This window comes from Salvia hispanica, chromosome 2 (genome assembly GCF_023119035.1).
Source record: "Salvia hispanica cultivar TCC Black 2014 chromosome 2, UniMelb_Shisp_WGS_1.0, whole genome shotgun sequence".
NCBI lineage: Eukaryota > Viridiplantae > Streptophyta > Magnoliopsida > Lamiales > Lamiaceae > Salvia > Salvia hispanica.
In genome coordinates, this window is record NC_062966.1 from 38,607,524 (window position 1) to 38,623,373 (window position 15,850).

General features: G+C 36.5%; 1 protein-coding gene and 2 pseudogenes across 1 annotated transcript; all 3 read right to left on the reverse strand.

The window, feature by feature from the left end:
* Positions 1-930: 930 nt before the first annotated feature.
* On the reverse strand, positions 931-2,122 carry LOC125206979 (annotated as a pseudogene).
* A 219-nt stretch (positions 2,123-2,341) lies between these two features.
* Positions 2,342-4,005, reverse strand: LOC125206980 (annotated as a pseudogene).
* A 2,372-nt stretch (positions 4,006-6,377) lies between these two features.
* On the reverse strand, positions 6,378-10,465 carry LOC125205295 (linoleate 13S-lipoxygenase 3-1, chloroplastic-like). The gene is made up of 8 exons (XM_048104134.1): positions 10,081-10,465; positions 9,691-9,971; positions 9,023-9,260; positions 8,606-8,932; positions 8,122-8,315; positions 7,716-8,011; positions 7,355-7,621; positions 6,378-7,248 (listed from the first exon to the last, which is right to left on the reverse strand). The coding sequence occupies exons 1-8, from the start codon at positions 10,448-10,450 to the stop codon at positions 6,492-6,494; spliced, it is 2,730 nt and encodes a 909-aa protein (XP_047960091.1). The 5' UTR covers positions 10,451-10,465; the 3' UTR covers positions 6,378-6,491.
* Between the last annotated feature and the right edge of the window lie 5,385 nt (positions 10,466-15,850).

Genomic DNA, 15,850 nt, shown 5'->3' on the forward strand with positions numbered 1-15,850 from the left:
CCGAAGGAAGTACTACTTTTTAAGGATTAAAAAAAGTATTTATGCACCAACTTTCCACTGACATAACATGTTAAATTTTAGATTAAACAAGTGGTTTATTTTATTCGTTAACCAAATTAGTACGTGACAAAAAAAATATTAGTATGTTACTCCCTCCGTCCCCTATTAGGAGTCACTCTTTGACCGGACACGAGTTTTAAGAAATGTAAAGAAAAGTTGGTTGAAAAAGTTAGTAGAACGTAGGATCCATTTTTTTATATTGGTTTTATAATAAAATGTGAGTGGGATGAGTTAGTGGAATGTGGGACCTACTTACTATTTATGGTAAAAATGAAGTGTGACTCTTAATTGGGGACGGACCGAAATGGAAAAATGTAACTCTTAATGGGGGACGGAGGGAGTATTCTCTTCAACGTTTTAATATACTTATGATTAAATATGTATCATGTTTGGTTCTTAAGATTGATCTCATAAACTTAATCCTAGATAGATAATCTCATGATAATTAGTTATAGTCTTCCTCCTCCAACTAAAATAATCCATCAACTTAATCCAAGATGGATAGTCTCATGATATTAGTCATCACAAAAATATTACTGTGTAAATTATAAAACTAAGGTATCTATTGATTGTTGATTATTGTAAAATTATGCACCCAATAATTTCTTTTGGCCATATCACAAAGACTAAGTTGATGCGTCACGCAAATCGAAGTCATGGTTGTCCCACTATAGTGTACGTGATATGCATATATTACTGCATTGACCTATACATGACTAATACTTCCTTTATTTATTCCCTATTGTGTGTTCATTTTTTTTAATTTAGAACGTTACAGATTAAATGTCTTTTTTTATTTTTATTATTTTGATAGTTAGACCTTGCATTTAATAATTTATTTATTTTCTTTTTTATACCAAAACAAAGCACTCACATGGAATTATAGAGGTTAAGCGGGAGCCTAGGATCAGCTAAAACAACAAGTGGAATTTTTTTTCGGAGTTGAAAGCCCAAAAATCTCTTCCATGTTAAGATCTGCAGGCTTCACGTTGTCTGACAATTTCCAATTGAATCCATGCAATAAGTTTGCAAGGCTCAATTGGATTACCTTCATGCCCAACGCATAGCCTGGGCACATTCTTCGGCCCGACCCAAACGGCAAGAACTCGAAATCTTGTCCCTTGACATCAATATTCTTCCCAATGAATCTATCCGGATTGAATACATTGGGATTTTCCCATATTGATGGATCCCTTTGAATTGTCCATGTATTCACAAACACATGGGTTCCCTTCTTGATATCATACCCATCCACCTTCAAATATAAATATGTCAATATGTTTATTTACACATCATCTCGTGCTCGTTGAGCACGTGCTCCAAGAACCTGTCGCATTTCTTGCTCACCACCTTCATCCTCTTCACATACCCTTGAAAATCCAGGAATCAAATCCCCAATATTCAACACCCCATTCAACAAGAACAACTCATCCAACATCTTCTTAAACTCCTCCGGCGAAACCACGGCGTTCTCGCCGCCGTCCAAGTACCGCCGCCCCAAAACCATCCTACTTATCACGTTCAAGCTCACCGTCGACAAGCAATCCTTGAGCAAAAAGGCCCGGCCCGAAATCCCGAAAACTTCTTTAAGAAGCGAGCCCGTCTCCTCGGCCCGAATGTACTCGTACGACTCGAGCCGGCGCGGGCTGAAGAGCTCCATGGCGCACATTTTTCGGGCCTGGCGCCAGTACGGGCCGTAGGGGGCCCACGTGATGTCGGAGTATTTGTAGGTGGTGTATTTCCCGGCCGAGGTTTTGGGCCGGGAGGCGAAGGTGAGGTCCATTGTCTTGAGGAAGAGCTTCGCGGCCGCGACCGAGGAGGCGACGACGACCGGAGTCGAGCCGAGCTTGAGGTGCATTATCGGGCCGTGTTGGAGGGAGAGGTCGTGGATGGAGCGGTGGGGGAGCGGGCCGATGAGATTGAGGTTGCCTATCACGGGCCATGGTTTCGGGCCGGGAGGGAGGTTTAGTTTTATTTTTGGGAAGAATTTTTTTAGGATGTGTAGTGTAAGTAAGGTGAGTGTGATCAATATGGAAATTGGTAGGATTTGATGTTGTTCCATTTCTAATGTGAAAGAGAGAATTGAGGTTTATGGAGATTTTGGATTTGAACTTATTTTAACAAATAAATTATCCATTATTGGTCGATCATCTGATTTAATTTTCTACTCCATACATAAAATGTCATCATCAATATTAACTACACCATTTTATTGAAAAGCACATATATAATTAAAAACACCATTACATTGACATAAAGCTAGTAAAACTTATTCATAAAATCAAATAAACTTGTAGTAGAGGTCAAGTGGAAGTCTAGGCTCAGCCACAACAAGAAGAGGAAATTTTCTTGGAGTCGGAAGCCCGAAAATCTCCTCCATATTTAGATCTTTGGGCATCATTTTATCCGGCAAACTCCAATTGAACCCGTGTAGTAGGTTCGCTAAGCTTGATTGGATCACCTTTAGACCCAATGCGTAGCCCGAGCACATTCTTTGGCCCGATCCCATCGGCAAGAGCTCAAAATTTTGTTCCTTCACTTCAATATTCTTTCCTATGAATCTATCTGGATTAAATTCATTAGGGCTTTCCCATATAGATTGATCTCTGTGAATAGTCCATGTATTCACAAGCACTTGTGTCCCCTTCTTGATGTCATATTCACCCACCTTTAAATATACATGTCGTTTTACTAATAAAAACATTGACTTTATTATGTAATAATAATAAAAACACCTACCATGAGCATTATAACTAAATATTAACGGTACATTTGATATTATTACCTTACAATCATCTCTTGCAAGACGAGGCACTAACATTGGTGCCACGGGATGTAACCTCATGGTTTCCTTGACAATTGCCTCCACATAAGGGAGACTAGGTATATCATTCTCCTTCACCCACCTATTTTTACCGATAAATTGATCAAGCTCCTCTGTCGCCTTCTTAAAAATCTCAGGTTTTCTCAACAATTCTGAGATCGCCCACTCCACTGTCACAGCCGAACTCTCGGTCCCACCAGCTAACAAATCCTGAAACAATATTATAAAACCCGGCCGTCTCCCGCCTCCTCGCCTCGTGCTCGTCGAGCACGTGCTCCAAGAACCGGTCAAACTTCTTACTCACCACCTTCATCCTCTTCACATACCCTTGCAAATCCAAGAAATTGATCCACGGAATCAAATCCCCAATATTCAACACACCATTCAACAAGAACAACTCATCCAACATCTTCTTAAACTCCTCCGGCGAAACCACGGCGTTCTCGCCGCCGTCAAGATACCGCCGCCCCAAAACCATCCGGCTTATCACGTTCAAGCTCACCGTCGACAAGAAATCCTTGAGCAAAAAAGCCCGGCCCGAAAGCCCGAAAATCTCTCGGAGGAGCGAGCCCATCTCCTCGGCCCGGATGTACTCGTACGACTCGAGCCTTCGCACGGAGAAGAGCTCCATGAGGCACATTTTTCGGGCCTGGCGCCAGTACGGGCCGTAGGGGGACCACGTGATGTCGGAGTAGTTGTAGGTGGTGTACTTCCCGGCCGAGGTTTTGGGCCGGGAGGCGAAGGTGAGGTCCATTGTCTTGAGGAAGATCTTCGCGGCCTCGACCGAGGAGCCGACGACGACTGGGGCCGAGCCGAATTTGAGGAGCATGATCGGGCCGTATTTTTGGGAGAGGGAGTGGAGGGAGATGTGAGGGAGAGGCCCGATTAAGTTGAGATTGCCTATGACGGGCCATGGTTTCGGGCCGGGCGGGGGGTTTAGTTTTTTCTTGGTTTGGAGGGTTTTTTTTAGGATGTGGAGTGTGAGTATGGTGAGAGTTAGGACTATTAAAATTGGAAGGATGTGGATTCTGATTTCCATTTCCATTGTGTGGGATTTTTTAGGAGGAGAGAGAAAGTTGGTTTGGGTGAGAGGGTGTGGAGTGTGGGGGTTTTATTTATAGGTGTTTGGTTTAGGTGGTGTTGTGTTTAATTAAATTGGGGCTTGGTTAGTTGACTTGGAATAGTGGTTATGGATGGATGTTGCAAGAAAATTAGGGGGGTATTTTCTTTGAAAGTTTGGAGAGAAAGTATTTTCGTGAGACTCGTTGTGCTAAAAACAAAAATTGATTTGGTTAATGAAAGAGCATGTAACATGTTGAGAAGCTTCGGGGGTTTGCATATATAGATCTAGAGTGTGTAAATAACTTCAATAAAGAGTGATCAAAATTGATAGGATCTCATATACTAGTATCTAGCTAGATCATATTTTTATCCATCAAATACTCAAGTCTACTTTGATTAATTGGATGTGATGGCCGTGAGGAAAGTATGGAGTGATCACTTGTTAATTAAGAATACTAATTGCACTAAAATGGTTTGTGATTAAAGGTTGAATTGTTAATTGAAATAGTAAAACTCCACTAGGAAGCCACCAAGAATAATCTTCAAAATTTCGTGAATAATGATTTTCATAAGCAATAATATCCAACTTTTTAGTCAACATAAAGAAAGTTGTGAAGGCTCAACGACTCTTTGACTGGCCTTTATGAAAAAAAAATTCTCCTATTCTTTTCTTGGCACTTTCATGGAGATTTCATTATAAAAGTTCGAAAAAAAATTCATACAATGATAAAAATATGGAGTATTATTTTTTATTTAGAAATGTTTAAAATTTGATATTTTAAAAAATTATTTTATCGAATATAACACTACAGGTTTATTAATTAAGAATAGTACTAGTAATCTTCTATTTCATCCAATTTTTTTTACTATTAGGTACTCCTACAGAAATACTGTACATCATTTAGCTAGGTATTTAGTTAATAAATTCAGAAGGAAAACTTAGACTGAAAATCACCACCTATATTTCTAAAAAATAAAAATTTATAAAAAATAGATATAAAAAAAACAACGGTATTCTTGAATTTTCTATTAGTTCGTGTAAAAATAATTACTGTTGGAAGATATTATATTGATCGAAACGATGCATTCATATTGACAAAAGATATTGGTTGATAATTCTAAATTGTTATAAACAATGGGACCATAGCTGGGAAAACTTTGAGATATGACCTTTGTTTTTTCTTAATTTATAAATTTGTTAATCTGTCTCCACTGCTTTAAGAAGTTGTTAGAATTATTTAATCTTAGGAACTCACACAAGAGTTCATGAACAAATTGACCAACTCACATTACTAAAAGAATTTAAAATAACATTCATGGTTAAGTTAAAATGACTTAAATATAGTTTAAAGTTAAAATCGGTTGAGTAATATTGTCATATGACATTATTTATATTTCCAACACACGTGAAAACTGAGACTATACAGATATATGTGTAATAAAAGAAGTTTGCAATAAAATCTCATTAATAATAGTTGAATAAAGAGAATTACAATAATTAAATTATTACTCACTCCATTTTAATTCTCTCTAATTTATTCTTTCACTCATTTTATTCTTTTTCCATATAACTCATAAAATAACATTGCATAAAATCATTTCAAATTAACAAATTAAATACTTTATTTAAAATGAGGTTGAGGTATTATTTAAATTAAAATCAGTTAAATAAAATTATTGCACCTTTTGAAGAAAGTGTAATGTGAAACACCATAAAGTATAAAGTTCCTTGGATTAATGACATCACATAGATGACATCTTGCCACGGATTCACGTAATTTCAAATGAACATTACACATTTTTTTTATTCATAAAAAGTAGAGTGAGAAAATTTGAATAACAGAAATAATCAATACATAAACAATTCAAAATAATAATGCATTTTTAATATACATTTCATCATTGGAACTCAATTTTTTAAAAATTTTGAATTGTTTTTTTCCATTTTCTTTCACTTTCAATTGTTGTACACTTGTACTACTCCTAATTTTGTGGTCTAGACTAATGTATGGCCTGAGGATGTTTTTACCTAATTTGTTAAGTTGATGGATTCGCTGTTTGCCCTAATTTATGGCATATGGATGTATATAGTTCGAAAAGTTAATTTAACATGTGAATAGTATAGATTTGATTTAGATTTATGATATGCAATTCCCTAATCATTTTAATTTTCCATATTACTACTAAAATCAACAAAAAGATAAAGAAAAGTACTCCATTCGTCCCGCTTTAGGAGTTCCGGTTGATCAATTTTGGGTGTCCCGCTTTAGGAGTCTCGTTGAGATAAATTAATAAAAAATGCCTACAAAGGTTAAAAGTGGATCCCAACATCCACTCTAACTAATAAAAAGGTGTTAAAAGTGGATCCCAACATCCACTAAAACATTTATTTATTACACACTTAACACTTTTTTCTTAAAAAAAAGCCTCATTTTGATAAATTACACATTTAAACCTAATTTGAACTAATGATCATTACAACATTATATTAGGCATACATACATACATACATACATATAAACCTAATTTAAGTATTATTGTCAACTTAAATGGACACACTATTAGGTACACCTCTACATGTCACACCCGGTTCCGAACTTGGCACAAGTAGCTCATACGGCAAGACTCCGGCGCCGCACCGGTTCCGGAGACCGGGGTTCGAATTCCGCTTCTTGATTTCCTTCTCAATCCGCCCTATCTCGGCCGAGAACTCATAGAAGGCCTCGATAACCTCGGCATCACATGACCAGATGGACTGGTGCTGCCTCTCGCCGAGGTACTCCTCATCGGGCGAGTGAGTCGACAGAGTGTCGACCACCGCCATGAACTTTGTAGCTTGTAGCAAGCTAGGGAGCGCGCAAAAGAAGTACTTTTGCGGGTCCGAGAGGAAAACCGCGTACTCCGGGTCGTTCTCCTCGGGGATGAGCCGACGCATGAGCGGCGGCCGGTTCGGGACGTACCCGCCGTAAGGGTATTGGCCGAAGTTTAGGGCCGCATGTTGGGCTGACGCGAGCCATATTAAGGTCGTGAGAATCGAAATCAAGTCCTCGGGATTGGCTAATGTGGGCCACCAGTCCTCGTGACGCAGATCGGCATGGCCCACATTGATGGACTCGGCGTACCAAGCCTGCAGCTCCTTGTCGTTGCAGACTTGGGCTGAGTCCGGGTAATAATGATTCACGTAATTTCGGACCCAATTCTCGATAGCGGCCCATATCATCAGCCCATCCGACGCATATGGATAGTCTTCGATGACCAGTTTAAGCCCGTGCGGCTGCGTGGGGTCCGGCACGGCCATTCCTCTGCAATTTAATTGTAAGAAGCAAAATACATTAGACTTCAAGATTTGATTTTGATATAACACTTGGTTTAGAAATTCAAATTGATAGTATCTGGCAATAGTTATACCTTCTGATGAGATCTGCAGGGAGGCTTTCTTGATCGAAGCGCCAGACGCTCGAGTAGGCAGCCGCACTAATTTCCATACAGTAACGGCCGGGGGTGAAGCAAGACTCGATCACACCGTCCATGCTGAGCAAGCTCTGACGAGCCAGCCCGTTGATCTCCAACGTATACCTCATGTGAGGATCCAAGAGCTTGAAAATCGGGTGCATTGCGCTCATCTGCCTATGAGCTGCCAAGATGAATGGCTCCAACGCTGCGTGCGTTCGTAGCCTATAACCAAACAATAAGTCATCAGAAACAACACATCAAGATCGAGCTACGTTAAATAGCAGAATATTTTTAGCGTGAAGCGCATAATACGTACCAATGGTTGACAAGCTGATGAACCCCGGCATCATTAGAGCAAACATGGGATTTCGCCAGCTGCCACATCCAATAACTGGTGGCGTCCACTGGCGGCGTGACAACACGCTTTGGCCTCAGGGAGCTTGGTTCGAGGCTGAGCTCTATAGCTATGGGCTTGAGGGTTCCAGCATCTGTCAAGAAGAAAACAGTCCGCGTTGCATATGTTTTGCGGCCATCAAGGGCATTGATTTTGTCGATGAATGGCAAGTATATGTCGTGGTAATCAATGATAAAGAGCTTGCTAGCATCCAAAGCCTGTCAAAGCCGTTGCATTAAAAAACCAGTAAACAACAAATCAACGACGAAAGGCACGTCGAGTACATGAACATGATTTTCGTATTTTCACAGAGTAGCCGAGAAATTACCTCTTGTATGGTCATGCCATTCAACTGTCCAGCAATGTGTTCTTCTTTGAGAGCTGATTCTTGAGGTCCATAGATTTCCGGGTCGAGCTTACTCACTGGGGGATAGGACTGAAGCCTCTCGATGGTAACAGGGTTCACCCCGGCTATGGCTTGACGGGCAAACTCGTCATCTCTCAACCATGCATATTTGTCCTCTGAAAGTTACAGGCACAGTTCACATTAGCACTTTTTGACATCTCAAGAGCTACAAATTAGGTTATAATCGATCCAAACGAATGTCGGCATTAGCCTAGAGGACCACTACGGGGACCTCCACTAGTGGAAAGCGATTGCTTATACGAGCCAAGCAACATAATTTTCTTTATGTCTATATCACCAATTCATAATTCTAGCCGCGTGTTCTCCACCAAACAGTGTTATTGCTATCATGTGTACTACGAAAACGAAACACGTCAAATCAAGAAATGAAAGCAAAGCTACTCACTTGATACAATCTTTGGAAGGTTATATTTGAGCAGACCACCTTCTTGAATCGTGCTAACAGCTTTAGGCAGTGGGATCTTGTTCATGATCTCATCGTGTAGACCGAGTTTGAGGAGAAGGCCTTCGCTGTACAAGCTGTCGATGTCCGAGAACCCCTTAAAATCCTTGTTATTCGCGGAGATGCTAGCCATCAATGATGGTATGAGGTTATGAAGGACAGCCTTCAGCCTCCCGGTTGTAAAGGCATGCATCTTCGACTCCTCAAATTGCTCGTCTCTAGGCACATACGTAGGCAGTGGCTTCTCTACTCTGCTCTCAGAGTTCATATCTGTTTTATTGACATACATGAATCAGAAAACGAGCATATAGTGAAAACATATCGCTGAGATTGATCAAGGAGGGAAAGATGATCACTGACCAGTATCCGTGGGAGGGCGCCCTGTTCGGCAACGCCTAGGATACGGGATCTTCTCTCCGCCAAGAATCGGTCGAGCGAAATCAATCCCCTTGTCGGGATTGCCGAGATCATTGTACACATCAAAGTCATACACTCTATCAGACAGTTTTCTTTCACCTTGTCCATCACCTCTCAATTCTCTCAGCTCCTTCTCTCTTAGAGCCTTTAATCCCTCTGGTGTTTCATGTGGCAAATATGGCTGTTGAAATCAAAACAACTCATTTTATTTAAAACTATGCAGAAAAATGGCTTAAAATACAAGACATCAATTACTAGATAATAAAAAAAAGCAAAAATCTTGAATCTCCTCAAAATCAATATTTGGATTTGCTGTTGGAAGTCAAAACAACTCATTTGATTTCAGAAAGGGCTTAAAATACAAGACATGAAATCCTATATAATCAGAACAAAAAAACCATGAATCTCCTCAAAATCAAGATTTGGATTTGCTGTTGAAATCAAAACAATTCATTTTATTCAAAAACTACAAAAAAGGGCATAAAATCCAGGAGATCAAATGCTAGAAACTTCTTTCAACCATTATATAACCAATTTTAACTTCTAAAAACAGAATCCAGCAGAAAAAAACCACAAAATCAGGACAACTAAAATGAAGAAGCTATTTCTACCTTATTAGTGAAGAAAATTCTTTTCCCAGAACGATCTTTCTTGGGCTGAACCCAAGAATTGCAGGGGAAATTAACAGGGCCACATGCAAATCCTTCAACCATAATACTCTCCAAAAAGAACTCCTTTTGGTGCTTATTGGCAACTGTAATTGCACCAGGAATCCCAAAATTTGAATCCACCTCAAACTCTGCTGTGTAATTCACTTTCTCAGTTTTGAGGTTTGACTTCTTTGACCAGTCCTTCAACACAGCTTCTCTGCTCTTCTTTGGAGATTTTGTTTCTAACAAACATCACAAAAGGAAAAATACTAAAATTAGTTAATTTTCAAGCAAGTACCAATTGAGGCATTTCATCAAACAAAATGTGGGGGTAAAAAATCAGTAACTTACTTGGATCAAAATCAGTGCTGATGAGCTCCAAAACAACATTTCTCCCAATCCTGTCAGTGAAAGCATCCAAATGTTTGACCAAAGTCTCCTTAAAATCCTCCTTATTCTTGTTCCTAACAGTCAAAACCGCCCTGACTTTGAACTTCACGGCCTTTTCCGGCACCACTTTCACCAAATCCAGATCCTCGCTGATCGCCGCAACAGGGGTTGTTGTACTCTTCCGTATCGCCACTTGTACCTTCCTCCCCTCCAAGGGCAGAAAGGACCGGCTCCGTTTCTGGCTCAGAAGCAGCCTCGTTGAAGAAGCTGAAGCGAGAAACGGCGATTTCTCCATTAGAGACGAGCCCATTAGCTCTCGAGCTAGCGCCATGGCTCAATCTGGTTGGAAATGTTGGAAAGGTTGGATCTTTGGAGTAGAATTGATGACCCTTTTGTCGGAGGAGGAGAATTGGAGGTTTAATTAGCGGAATTAATGGTGTTTTGTTAAGCTCTGTGTGTAGATTTATACAGTTATGGAGATGGTGGAATTGATGTTGAAAGTGGAAAATCAGAATGATCTCACCGTCCACACGTTTTTTAATTTTCTAATATATGACCACATGCAGAAAAGAGAGAAAAAATCATTTTATTCGTTTTTATATTTTAGTAGTGTTGAAATTTCAAAGAATTTTCGTCTTATTATCAAACGTGGTGGTGGAACTTGGAAGTGAGTTAAGTGAGTTTTTTGTTGAGTGGTTGGACCGTTTTGTCCTCGGGTGTTGGATTAAATGGCGACCGCGTCATCGATATTATCTAAACCAATCATTAATGTTTTTAATGGTTTATCAATGACCACCCGACCACACCTATTTTATACTTTTTTAATAATAATTTTGTTAATTAAAATATTGTATTATTGAAAAATTTATAAAAACGCACAATAAATGATAAACTAAAAATTATAAAAATAAACAAAAAATGAAATTAATAATTTGGGTTGACTATAAATTTTGAAAATTAGAGAATATATTTTGCTGTAGAGAAAAAAGAGATTTTTTTTTACAAAACTATAGTAAATGTGGTCTCGTTCAATAGACGATGAATAATTATAAATTTTAATATAATTTTTATAATTTATTAATATAATATATATAAGATAATTAAACTTTAAATAATATATTTATAAACTAATGAGATTACGCCAAATGACATAATCTCATTGGTTGACAAAATAAATATGGAAGGAGACCTATGGTCTCATATGGCCAACCAGTCGACCGTTGGTTTGAGAGAGAGACCAGGATTGAATTTTTGTTTTTTTTTTTTAAATTTGTAATTACTGGCAATGGACCTGGTCGCTGATAATGGTGGTCTAAGAGTGTTCACAAAAGGCAAAAGAGTGGTCTAATGGTGGTAGCTGATAATGGTGGACCTCGTTATGGAAGGAAAATGAGGTGTGATATTTGCTGCAGGCAATTGAAAATGAACGAAGAACCAGCTCTGAAGGATTTAGGTGTACGATGTGAAGTAAGTTGTGGTTCTAAATGCAAAATTTAATGGAGTTTTTGGCTTCCATGCAAGGGTGGACGCAGAAAAAGTTGATAGTAAGAGCTGCAAGTAGGAATTTGTTATTAGTACTAGTGGGCTTGGTAATGGCTTAACATGGATTTCCAAAATTATTAAAATTTAGAAGTAAAAAATAATTAAAAAAAAGTAATTGGGTAAGGGCTTAAGCCCTACCCCTGACCATGTGAGTCCGCCCCTGTCCATGAGCCAACACGCGAGATCGGTTTTCCCCTAGTCTTATTTGAATGTATCATTGATCGATAAATTTGGCATTTGATTGTGTGCATATGTTGGCATAGTGGTAAGTTGTTAATTCTTAATACCAAAATCTATTGAATCCACTGTTAGGTAATATGTAAATCTATTTTCATTTATTAATAAAAAAATGTTTAATAGAAGTTAAATTTTTTTATTTTAGTGTAACTAACCAGTGGCGTTATAACGAAAATAATTTGACCTAAATATAATAGTAACAAATAAAATATTGCACCTTTTTAGTGTTGTGAGTTTGCAGCCTCAAAATAAAGAAAAAATAATTAGGTAGTGATTAATATCCTACATTAATTGCGAATAACATTGAACATAGTTTTATGTGTTAAGCACGCATATACACAAATACATATGTCAAATGTTGGTACTATATTTATACTCCAATGAATAAAGCCACTCCACTATGTAACAAAGCCTAGCCATCAAATCATTATCTCTTCATTATATTTAATTTGGATAATTTAATACTTCCACATGGAACTTAGTAGAGTGAATATATATACGAATTTACATAAACGTGACCAAATTATATTTATCTACAAACATAAATTAAAGAAACCCTATAATTCGTCAACAAATCGACTAAATAAAATTACGGGTGATTCTATTAATCTATAATACTGCTCGTTATAATCTCGATTCAAATAAAAAGTCGATTAATTTCTTCGTGGCTCAATAAAATATTTACTAATTAATTAACCTAAATTCACATTGACGTCAAATTACTTCTTAAGAGTAAGTAGAAAAATAGTATAATTATAGAGATTTGAGTGAGTATGAATACCATTAATAATAATTTTTTTTATAAAATTTAATAAAAATATATTTTTATGGTCAATCATAGTGTTGTCATATTTTTGTGGGCATGGAAGACCCAAAAAGAATTCCACACAATTTGAACCGTGTGATATTCTTTAAAGTGAGGATTGTGACCTTTTGTGAATTGGACAGCCATTCTTGGCTACATAAATATCCAATAACAAATAATTGTGCAAACTCAAATGTTCTTGAAATTCTATTATCCACTCTAGTTAATTCCTATCTCTAGCTAGAACTAGTACTTTACTGTACTGATATCCTTCCTACTTTATTATAAAATTTTATATTTGATACATGTTTGACTAATTAATTTGTTTGTTAAATAGTATTTTACCTAATTAGTGGAGGTTGGATCAGCTTTACGATTTTTTATGTGTATATAAGATGTACGGAGTACTGAAAAAACAATTTCATTTCGTAATCTAGCATCTTTGCATTGATGATTCTAGGGTTATGTGAAGTAATTTATTACATAAACATATACATACTATAATAAATTAATTCATTAGTCAGAATACATAGTGATCCGTAGGGCTGACAATTTTTGACACGACACGAACCGGCACGAAAATAATGGGTTTGGATCAGAGCTTATCGTGTTCGTGTCCTTATCGGGTCGACCCATTATAAGGACACAAAAATTTCGTGTCGTGTTCGTGTCGGGTTCGTGTTATCCGTTAACAATGCATGTTCGTGTCGTGTTCGTGTTATCCGTTAACACATAATATTTTAATATTATTATTCTTATTAACACATAATATTTTAATATTATTATTCTTATTATTTTCATTTTTCAATACTTATTTTCGTGTCATTAATGGGTTCGTGTCGTGTTGGCCCGAAACGGTTCGTGTCGTTAATGGGTTCGTGTCGTGTTCGTGTCTGAGGGTAGCGAGTCGTGTTCGTGTTTGAGGTTTTCTTAACGGTCGTGTTCGTGTTTGTTGTTATCGTGTTCGTGTCGTTATCGTGTTGACACGATAACGACCTGACACGCACGATTTGCCACCCCTAGTGATCCGATCTACATATTTTCTCATTTAAACATATATTACCCACGTTTTAAAATGTGTAATTTCTAACTTCTTGTCCATGTTGTTGATGTCAAAAAAAAAATAAAAAATTACTATCATGCTACACCGATACAACAATATGTTAATGCATTGTCTAAAATAACTAATCTTTCAAAACAAGAAATAGTAGCACTGAAACTGAACTTTTTATCACAGATCATAGGCTCAAAATTTTCTAATATTAATGTTACAATTCTTATATAAGCACTATTTATTAGCACCGCTTTAACGGTTAGTATGCCTTGAATCTGTTGTTTGCCGCTAGCCAAACGAGGCACATAATCCTGTAATCTGAAAAACACTCTGAATACAATCCGTTCTCCTTTCCTACACGTGGACGTAGTCAACAACGTTGGTGAACCACGTAAATCTGTGTCTGCTTTACGTTTTTGTTTACCTCGATTATACAATTGTTATATTCTGTCAAAATACCAACATTACTAATGTTATTGTTTTTATTCTAAAAATTTGGGAAATTTTAAGCCTAATGAATGTTAATTACTCCTACCTAATCCATGGGAATTATTTTTTCGCTTTTCATAATGATTTTATCTTTGAATTGTCAAAGGTTTTGTGAAGCTAGAAAAATCGAGACAGGGGGGATGAAAATTCTTTGTATTCCAACTTTTGTGTGTACACAACTTGAAAACAATTAGTAAATTCAAAGAATTGACTATTCAAAAAGCATAATATAAGGATTACCACCTATGAAAACACGTAGTTTAATTCAAGATATTTATTGTGTTATTGTCATTAATGATAATTATGATATTTTGTTTGGTGGTTCATGTGCATGTCACAATGATTTACAGCATATAATATGTAATAAAGTATACAATTAAAAATAAAATAAAAGAGACAACCGGGTTTTTTGAACACAAGGCTTGAAAATTAATTACTAGTATTATATAAACAATTATTAAATGTAAATTCGACGTCTGATTTTATAAAATTATATAAATGCCCGTTTGCAGTGACATTAAAATAAATATCTACAGTAAAAAACCTTTCTGAAATTGAACTTTGACTCGTCTGTATTAATAATGTTGCCACTGGGATGTGATTAATTGCTAACTAATTATCAATCCAAAATTGAGACCAATTTTTAATCATTAGATTAGAATTTTTAACCATTAGATTAGAAGATCTTGTGGTTAATATAATGTCAAATGTAATATATTTTAAATTTAAATAATTATTCATTAAATTAAAGGGTATTAATGTCAAATCCTATACGTAGTAATTATAACTAACTACTTTCTCTCTCCTCAAAATCATCTCAAATCTTTAAATTTACGTAACTCTTTCAATTTAAATTATTTTTTCACAAAAATATATCAAATTAAAGATAATTTAATAAGGATTCCAACGAGATCTCAATTGCATATGTTCCGACGATGTTCGGGTGATTAAATTTGATAAATTATATTTCAATTTTCGTACATGTTGATAAGCAACTTTTATCAACAAATGCAACAAAAAATCTCAATATATTGTAGGCAAAATCTCAATATTATGCATGTCCAATCTCAATAAAAATGTGTTGATATTTTCTTGTCCTTGCGTTGATATTCTAATGTCATATTGTTGATATTTGTAATACACAATGTTGATATAAAAAAACATTCACGAAAATTATCATATGATAACATAATGACGATATTACCCCTTTGTTGATATTTTGTCTACTATTTATTGAGATTTGTGAGCTTTAATCTCATCCACTCATTTTAGAATCCAAGAATGGAGATTTAGTCTTGATTTTAGATTAGGGTACTATAAGCATTAGAATAGGACCCTGTTCCCACTTAAGAAAATAATTAAAATAAATTATGGAGAAGAGCACCATTGTCAACTGCTACTAGTATGCACTTGAAAGTTGCAAAATATACCGGAGTTTTTCTAACTTATATTTTTCTACTTAATTACATCCTCTTTTACTTGATTTTTTTAATACTCTAAACCATAAATTTTTATACTTCATCCGTACGCCATTAAATGTCTCATTTTTCCATTTTCGTCCATCCGCCAATAAATATTGTACATTTTATTTTTACTATATTTAG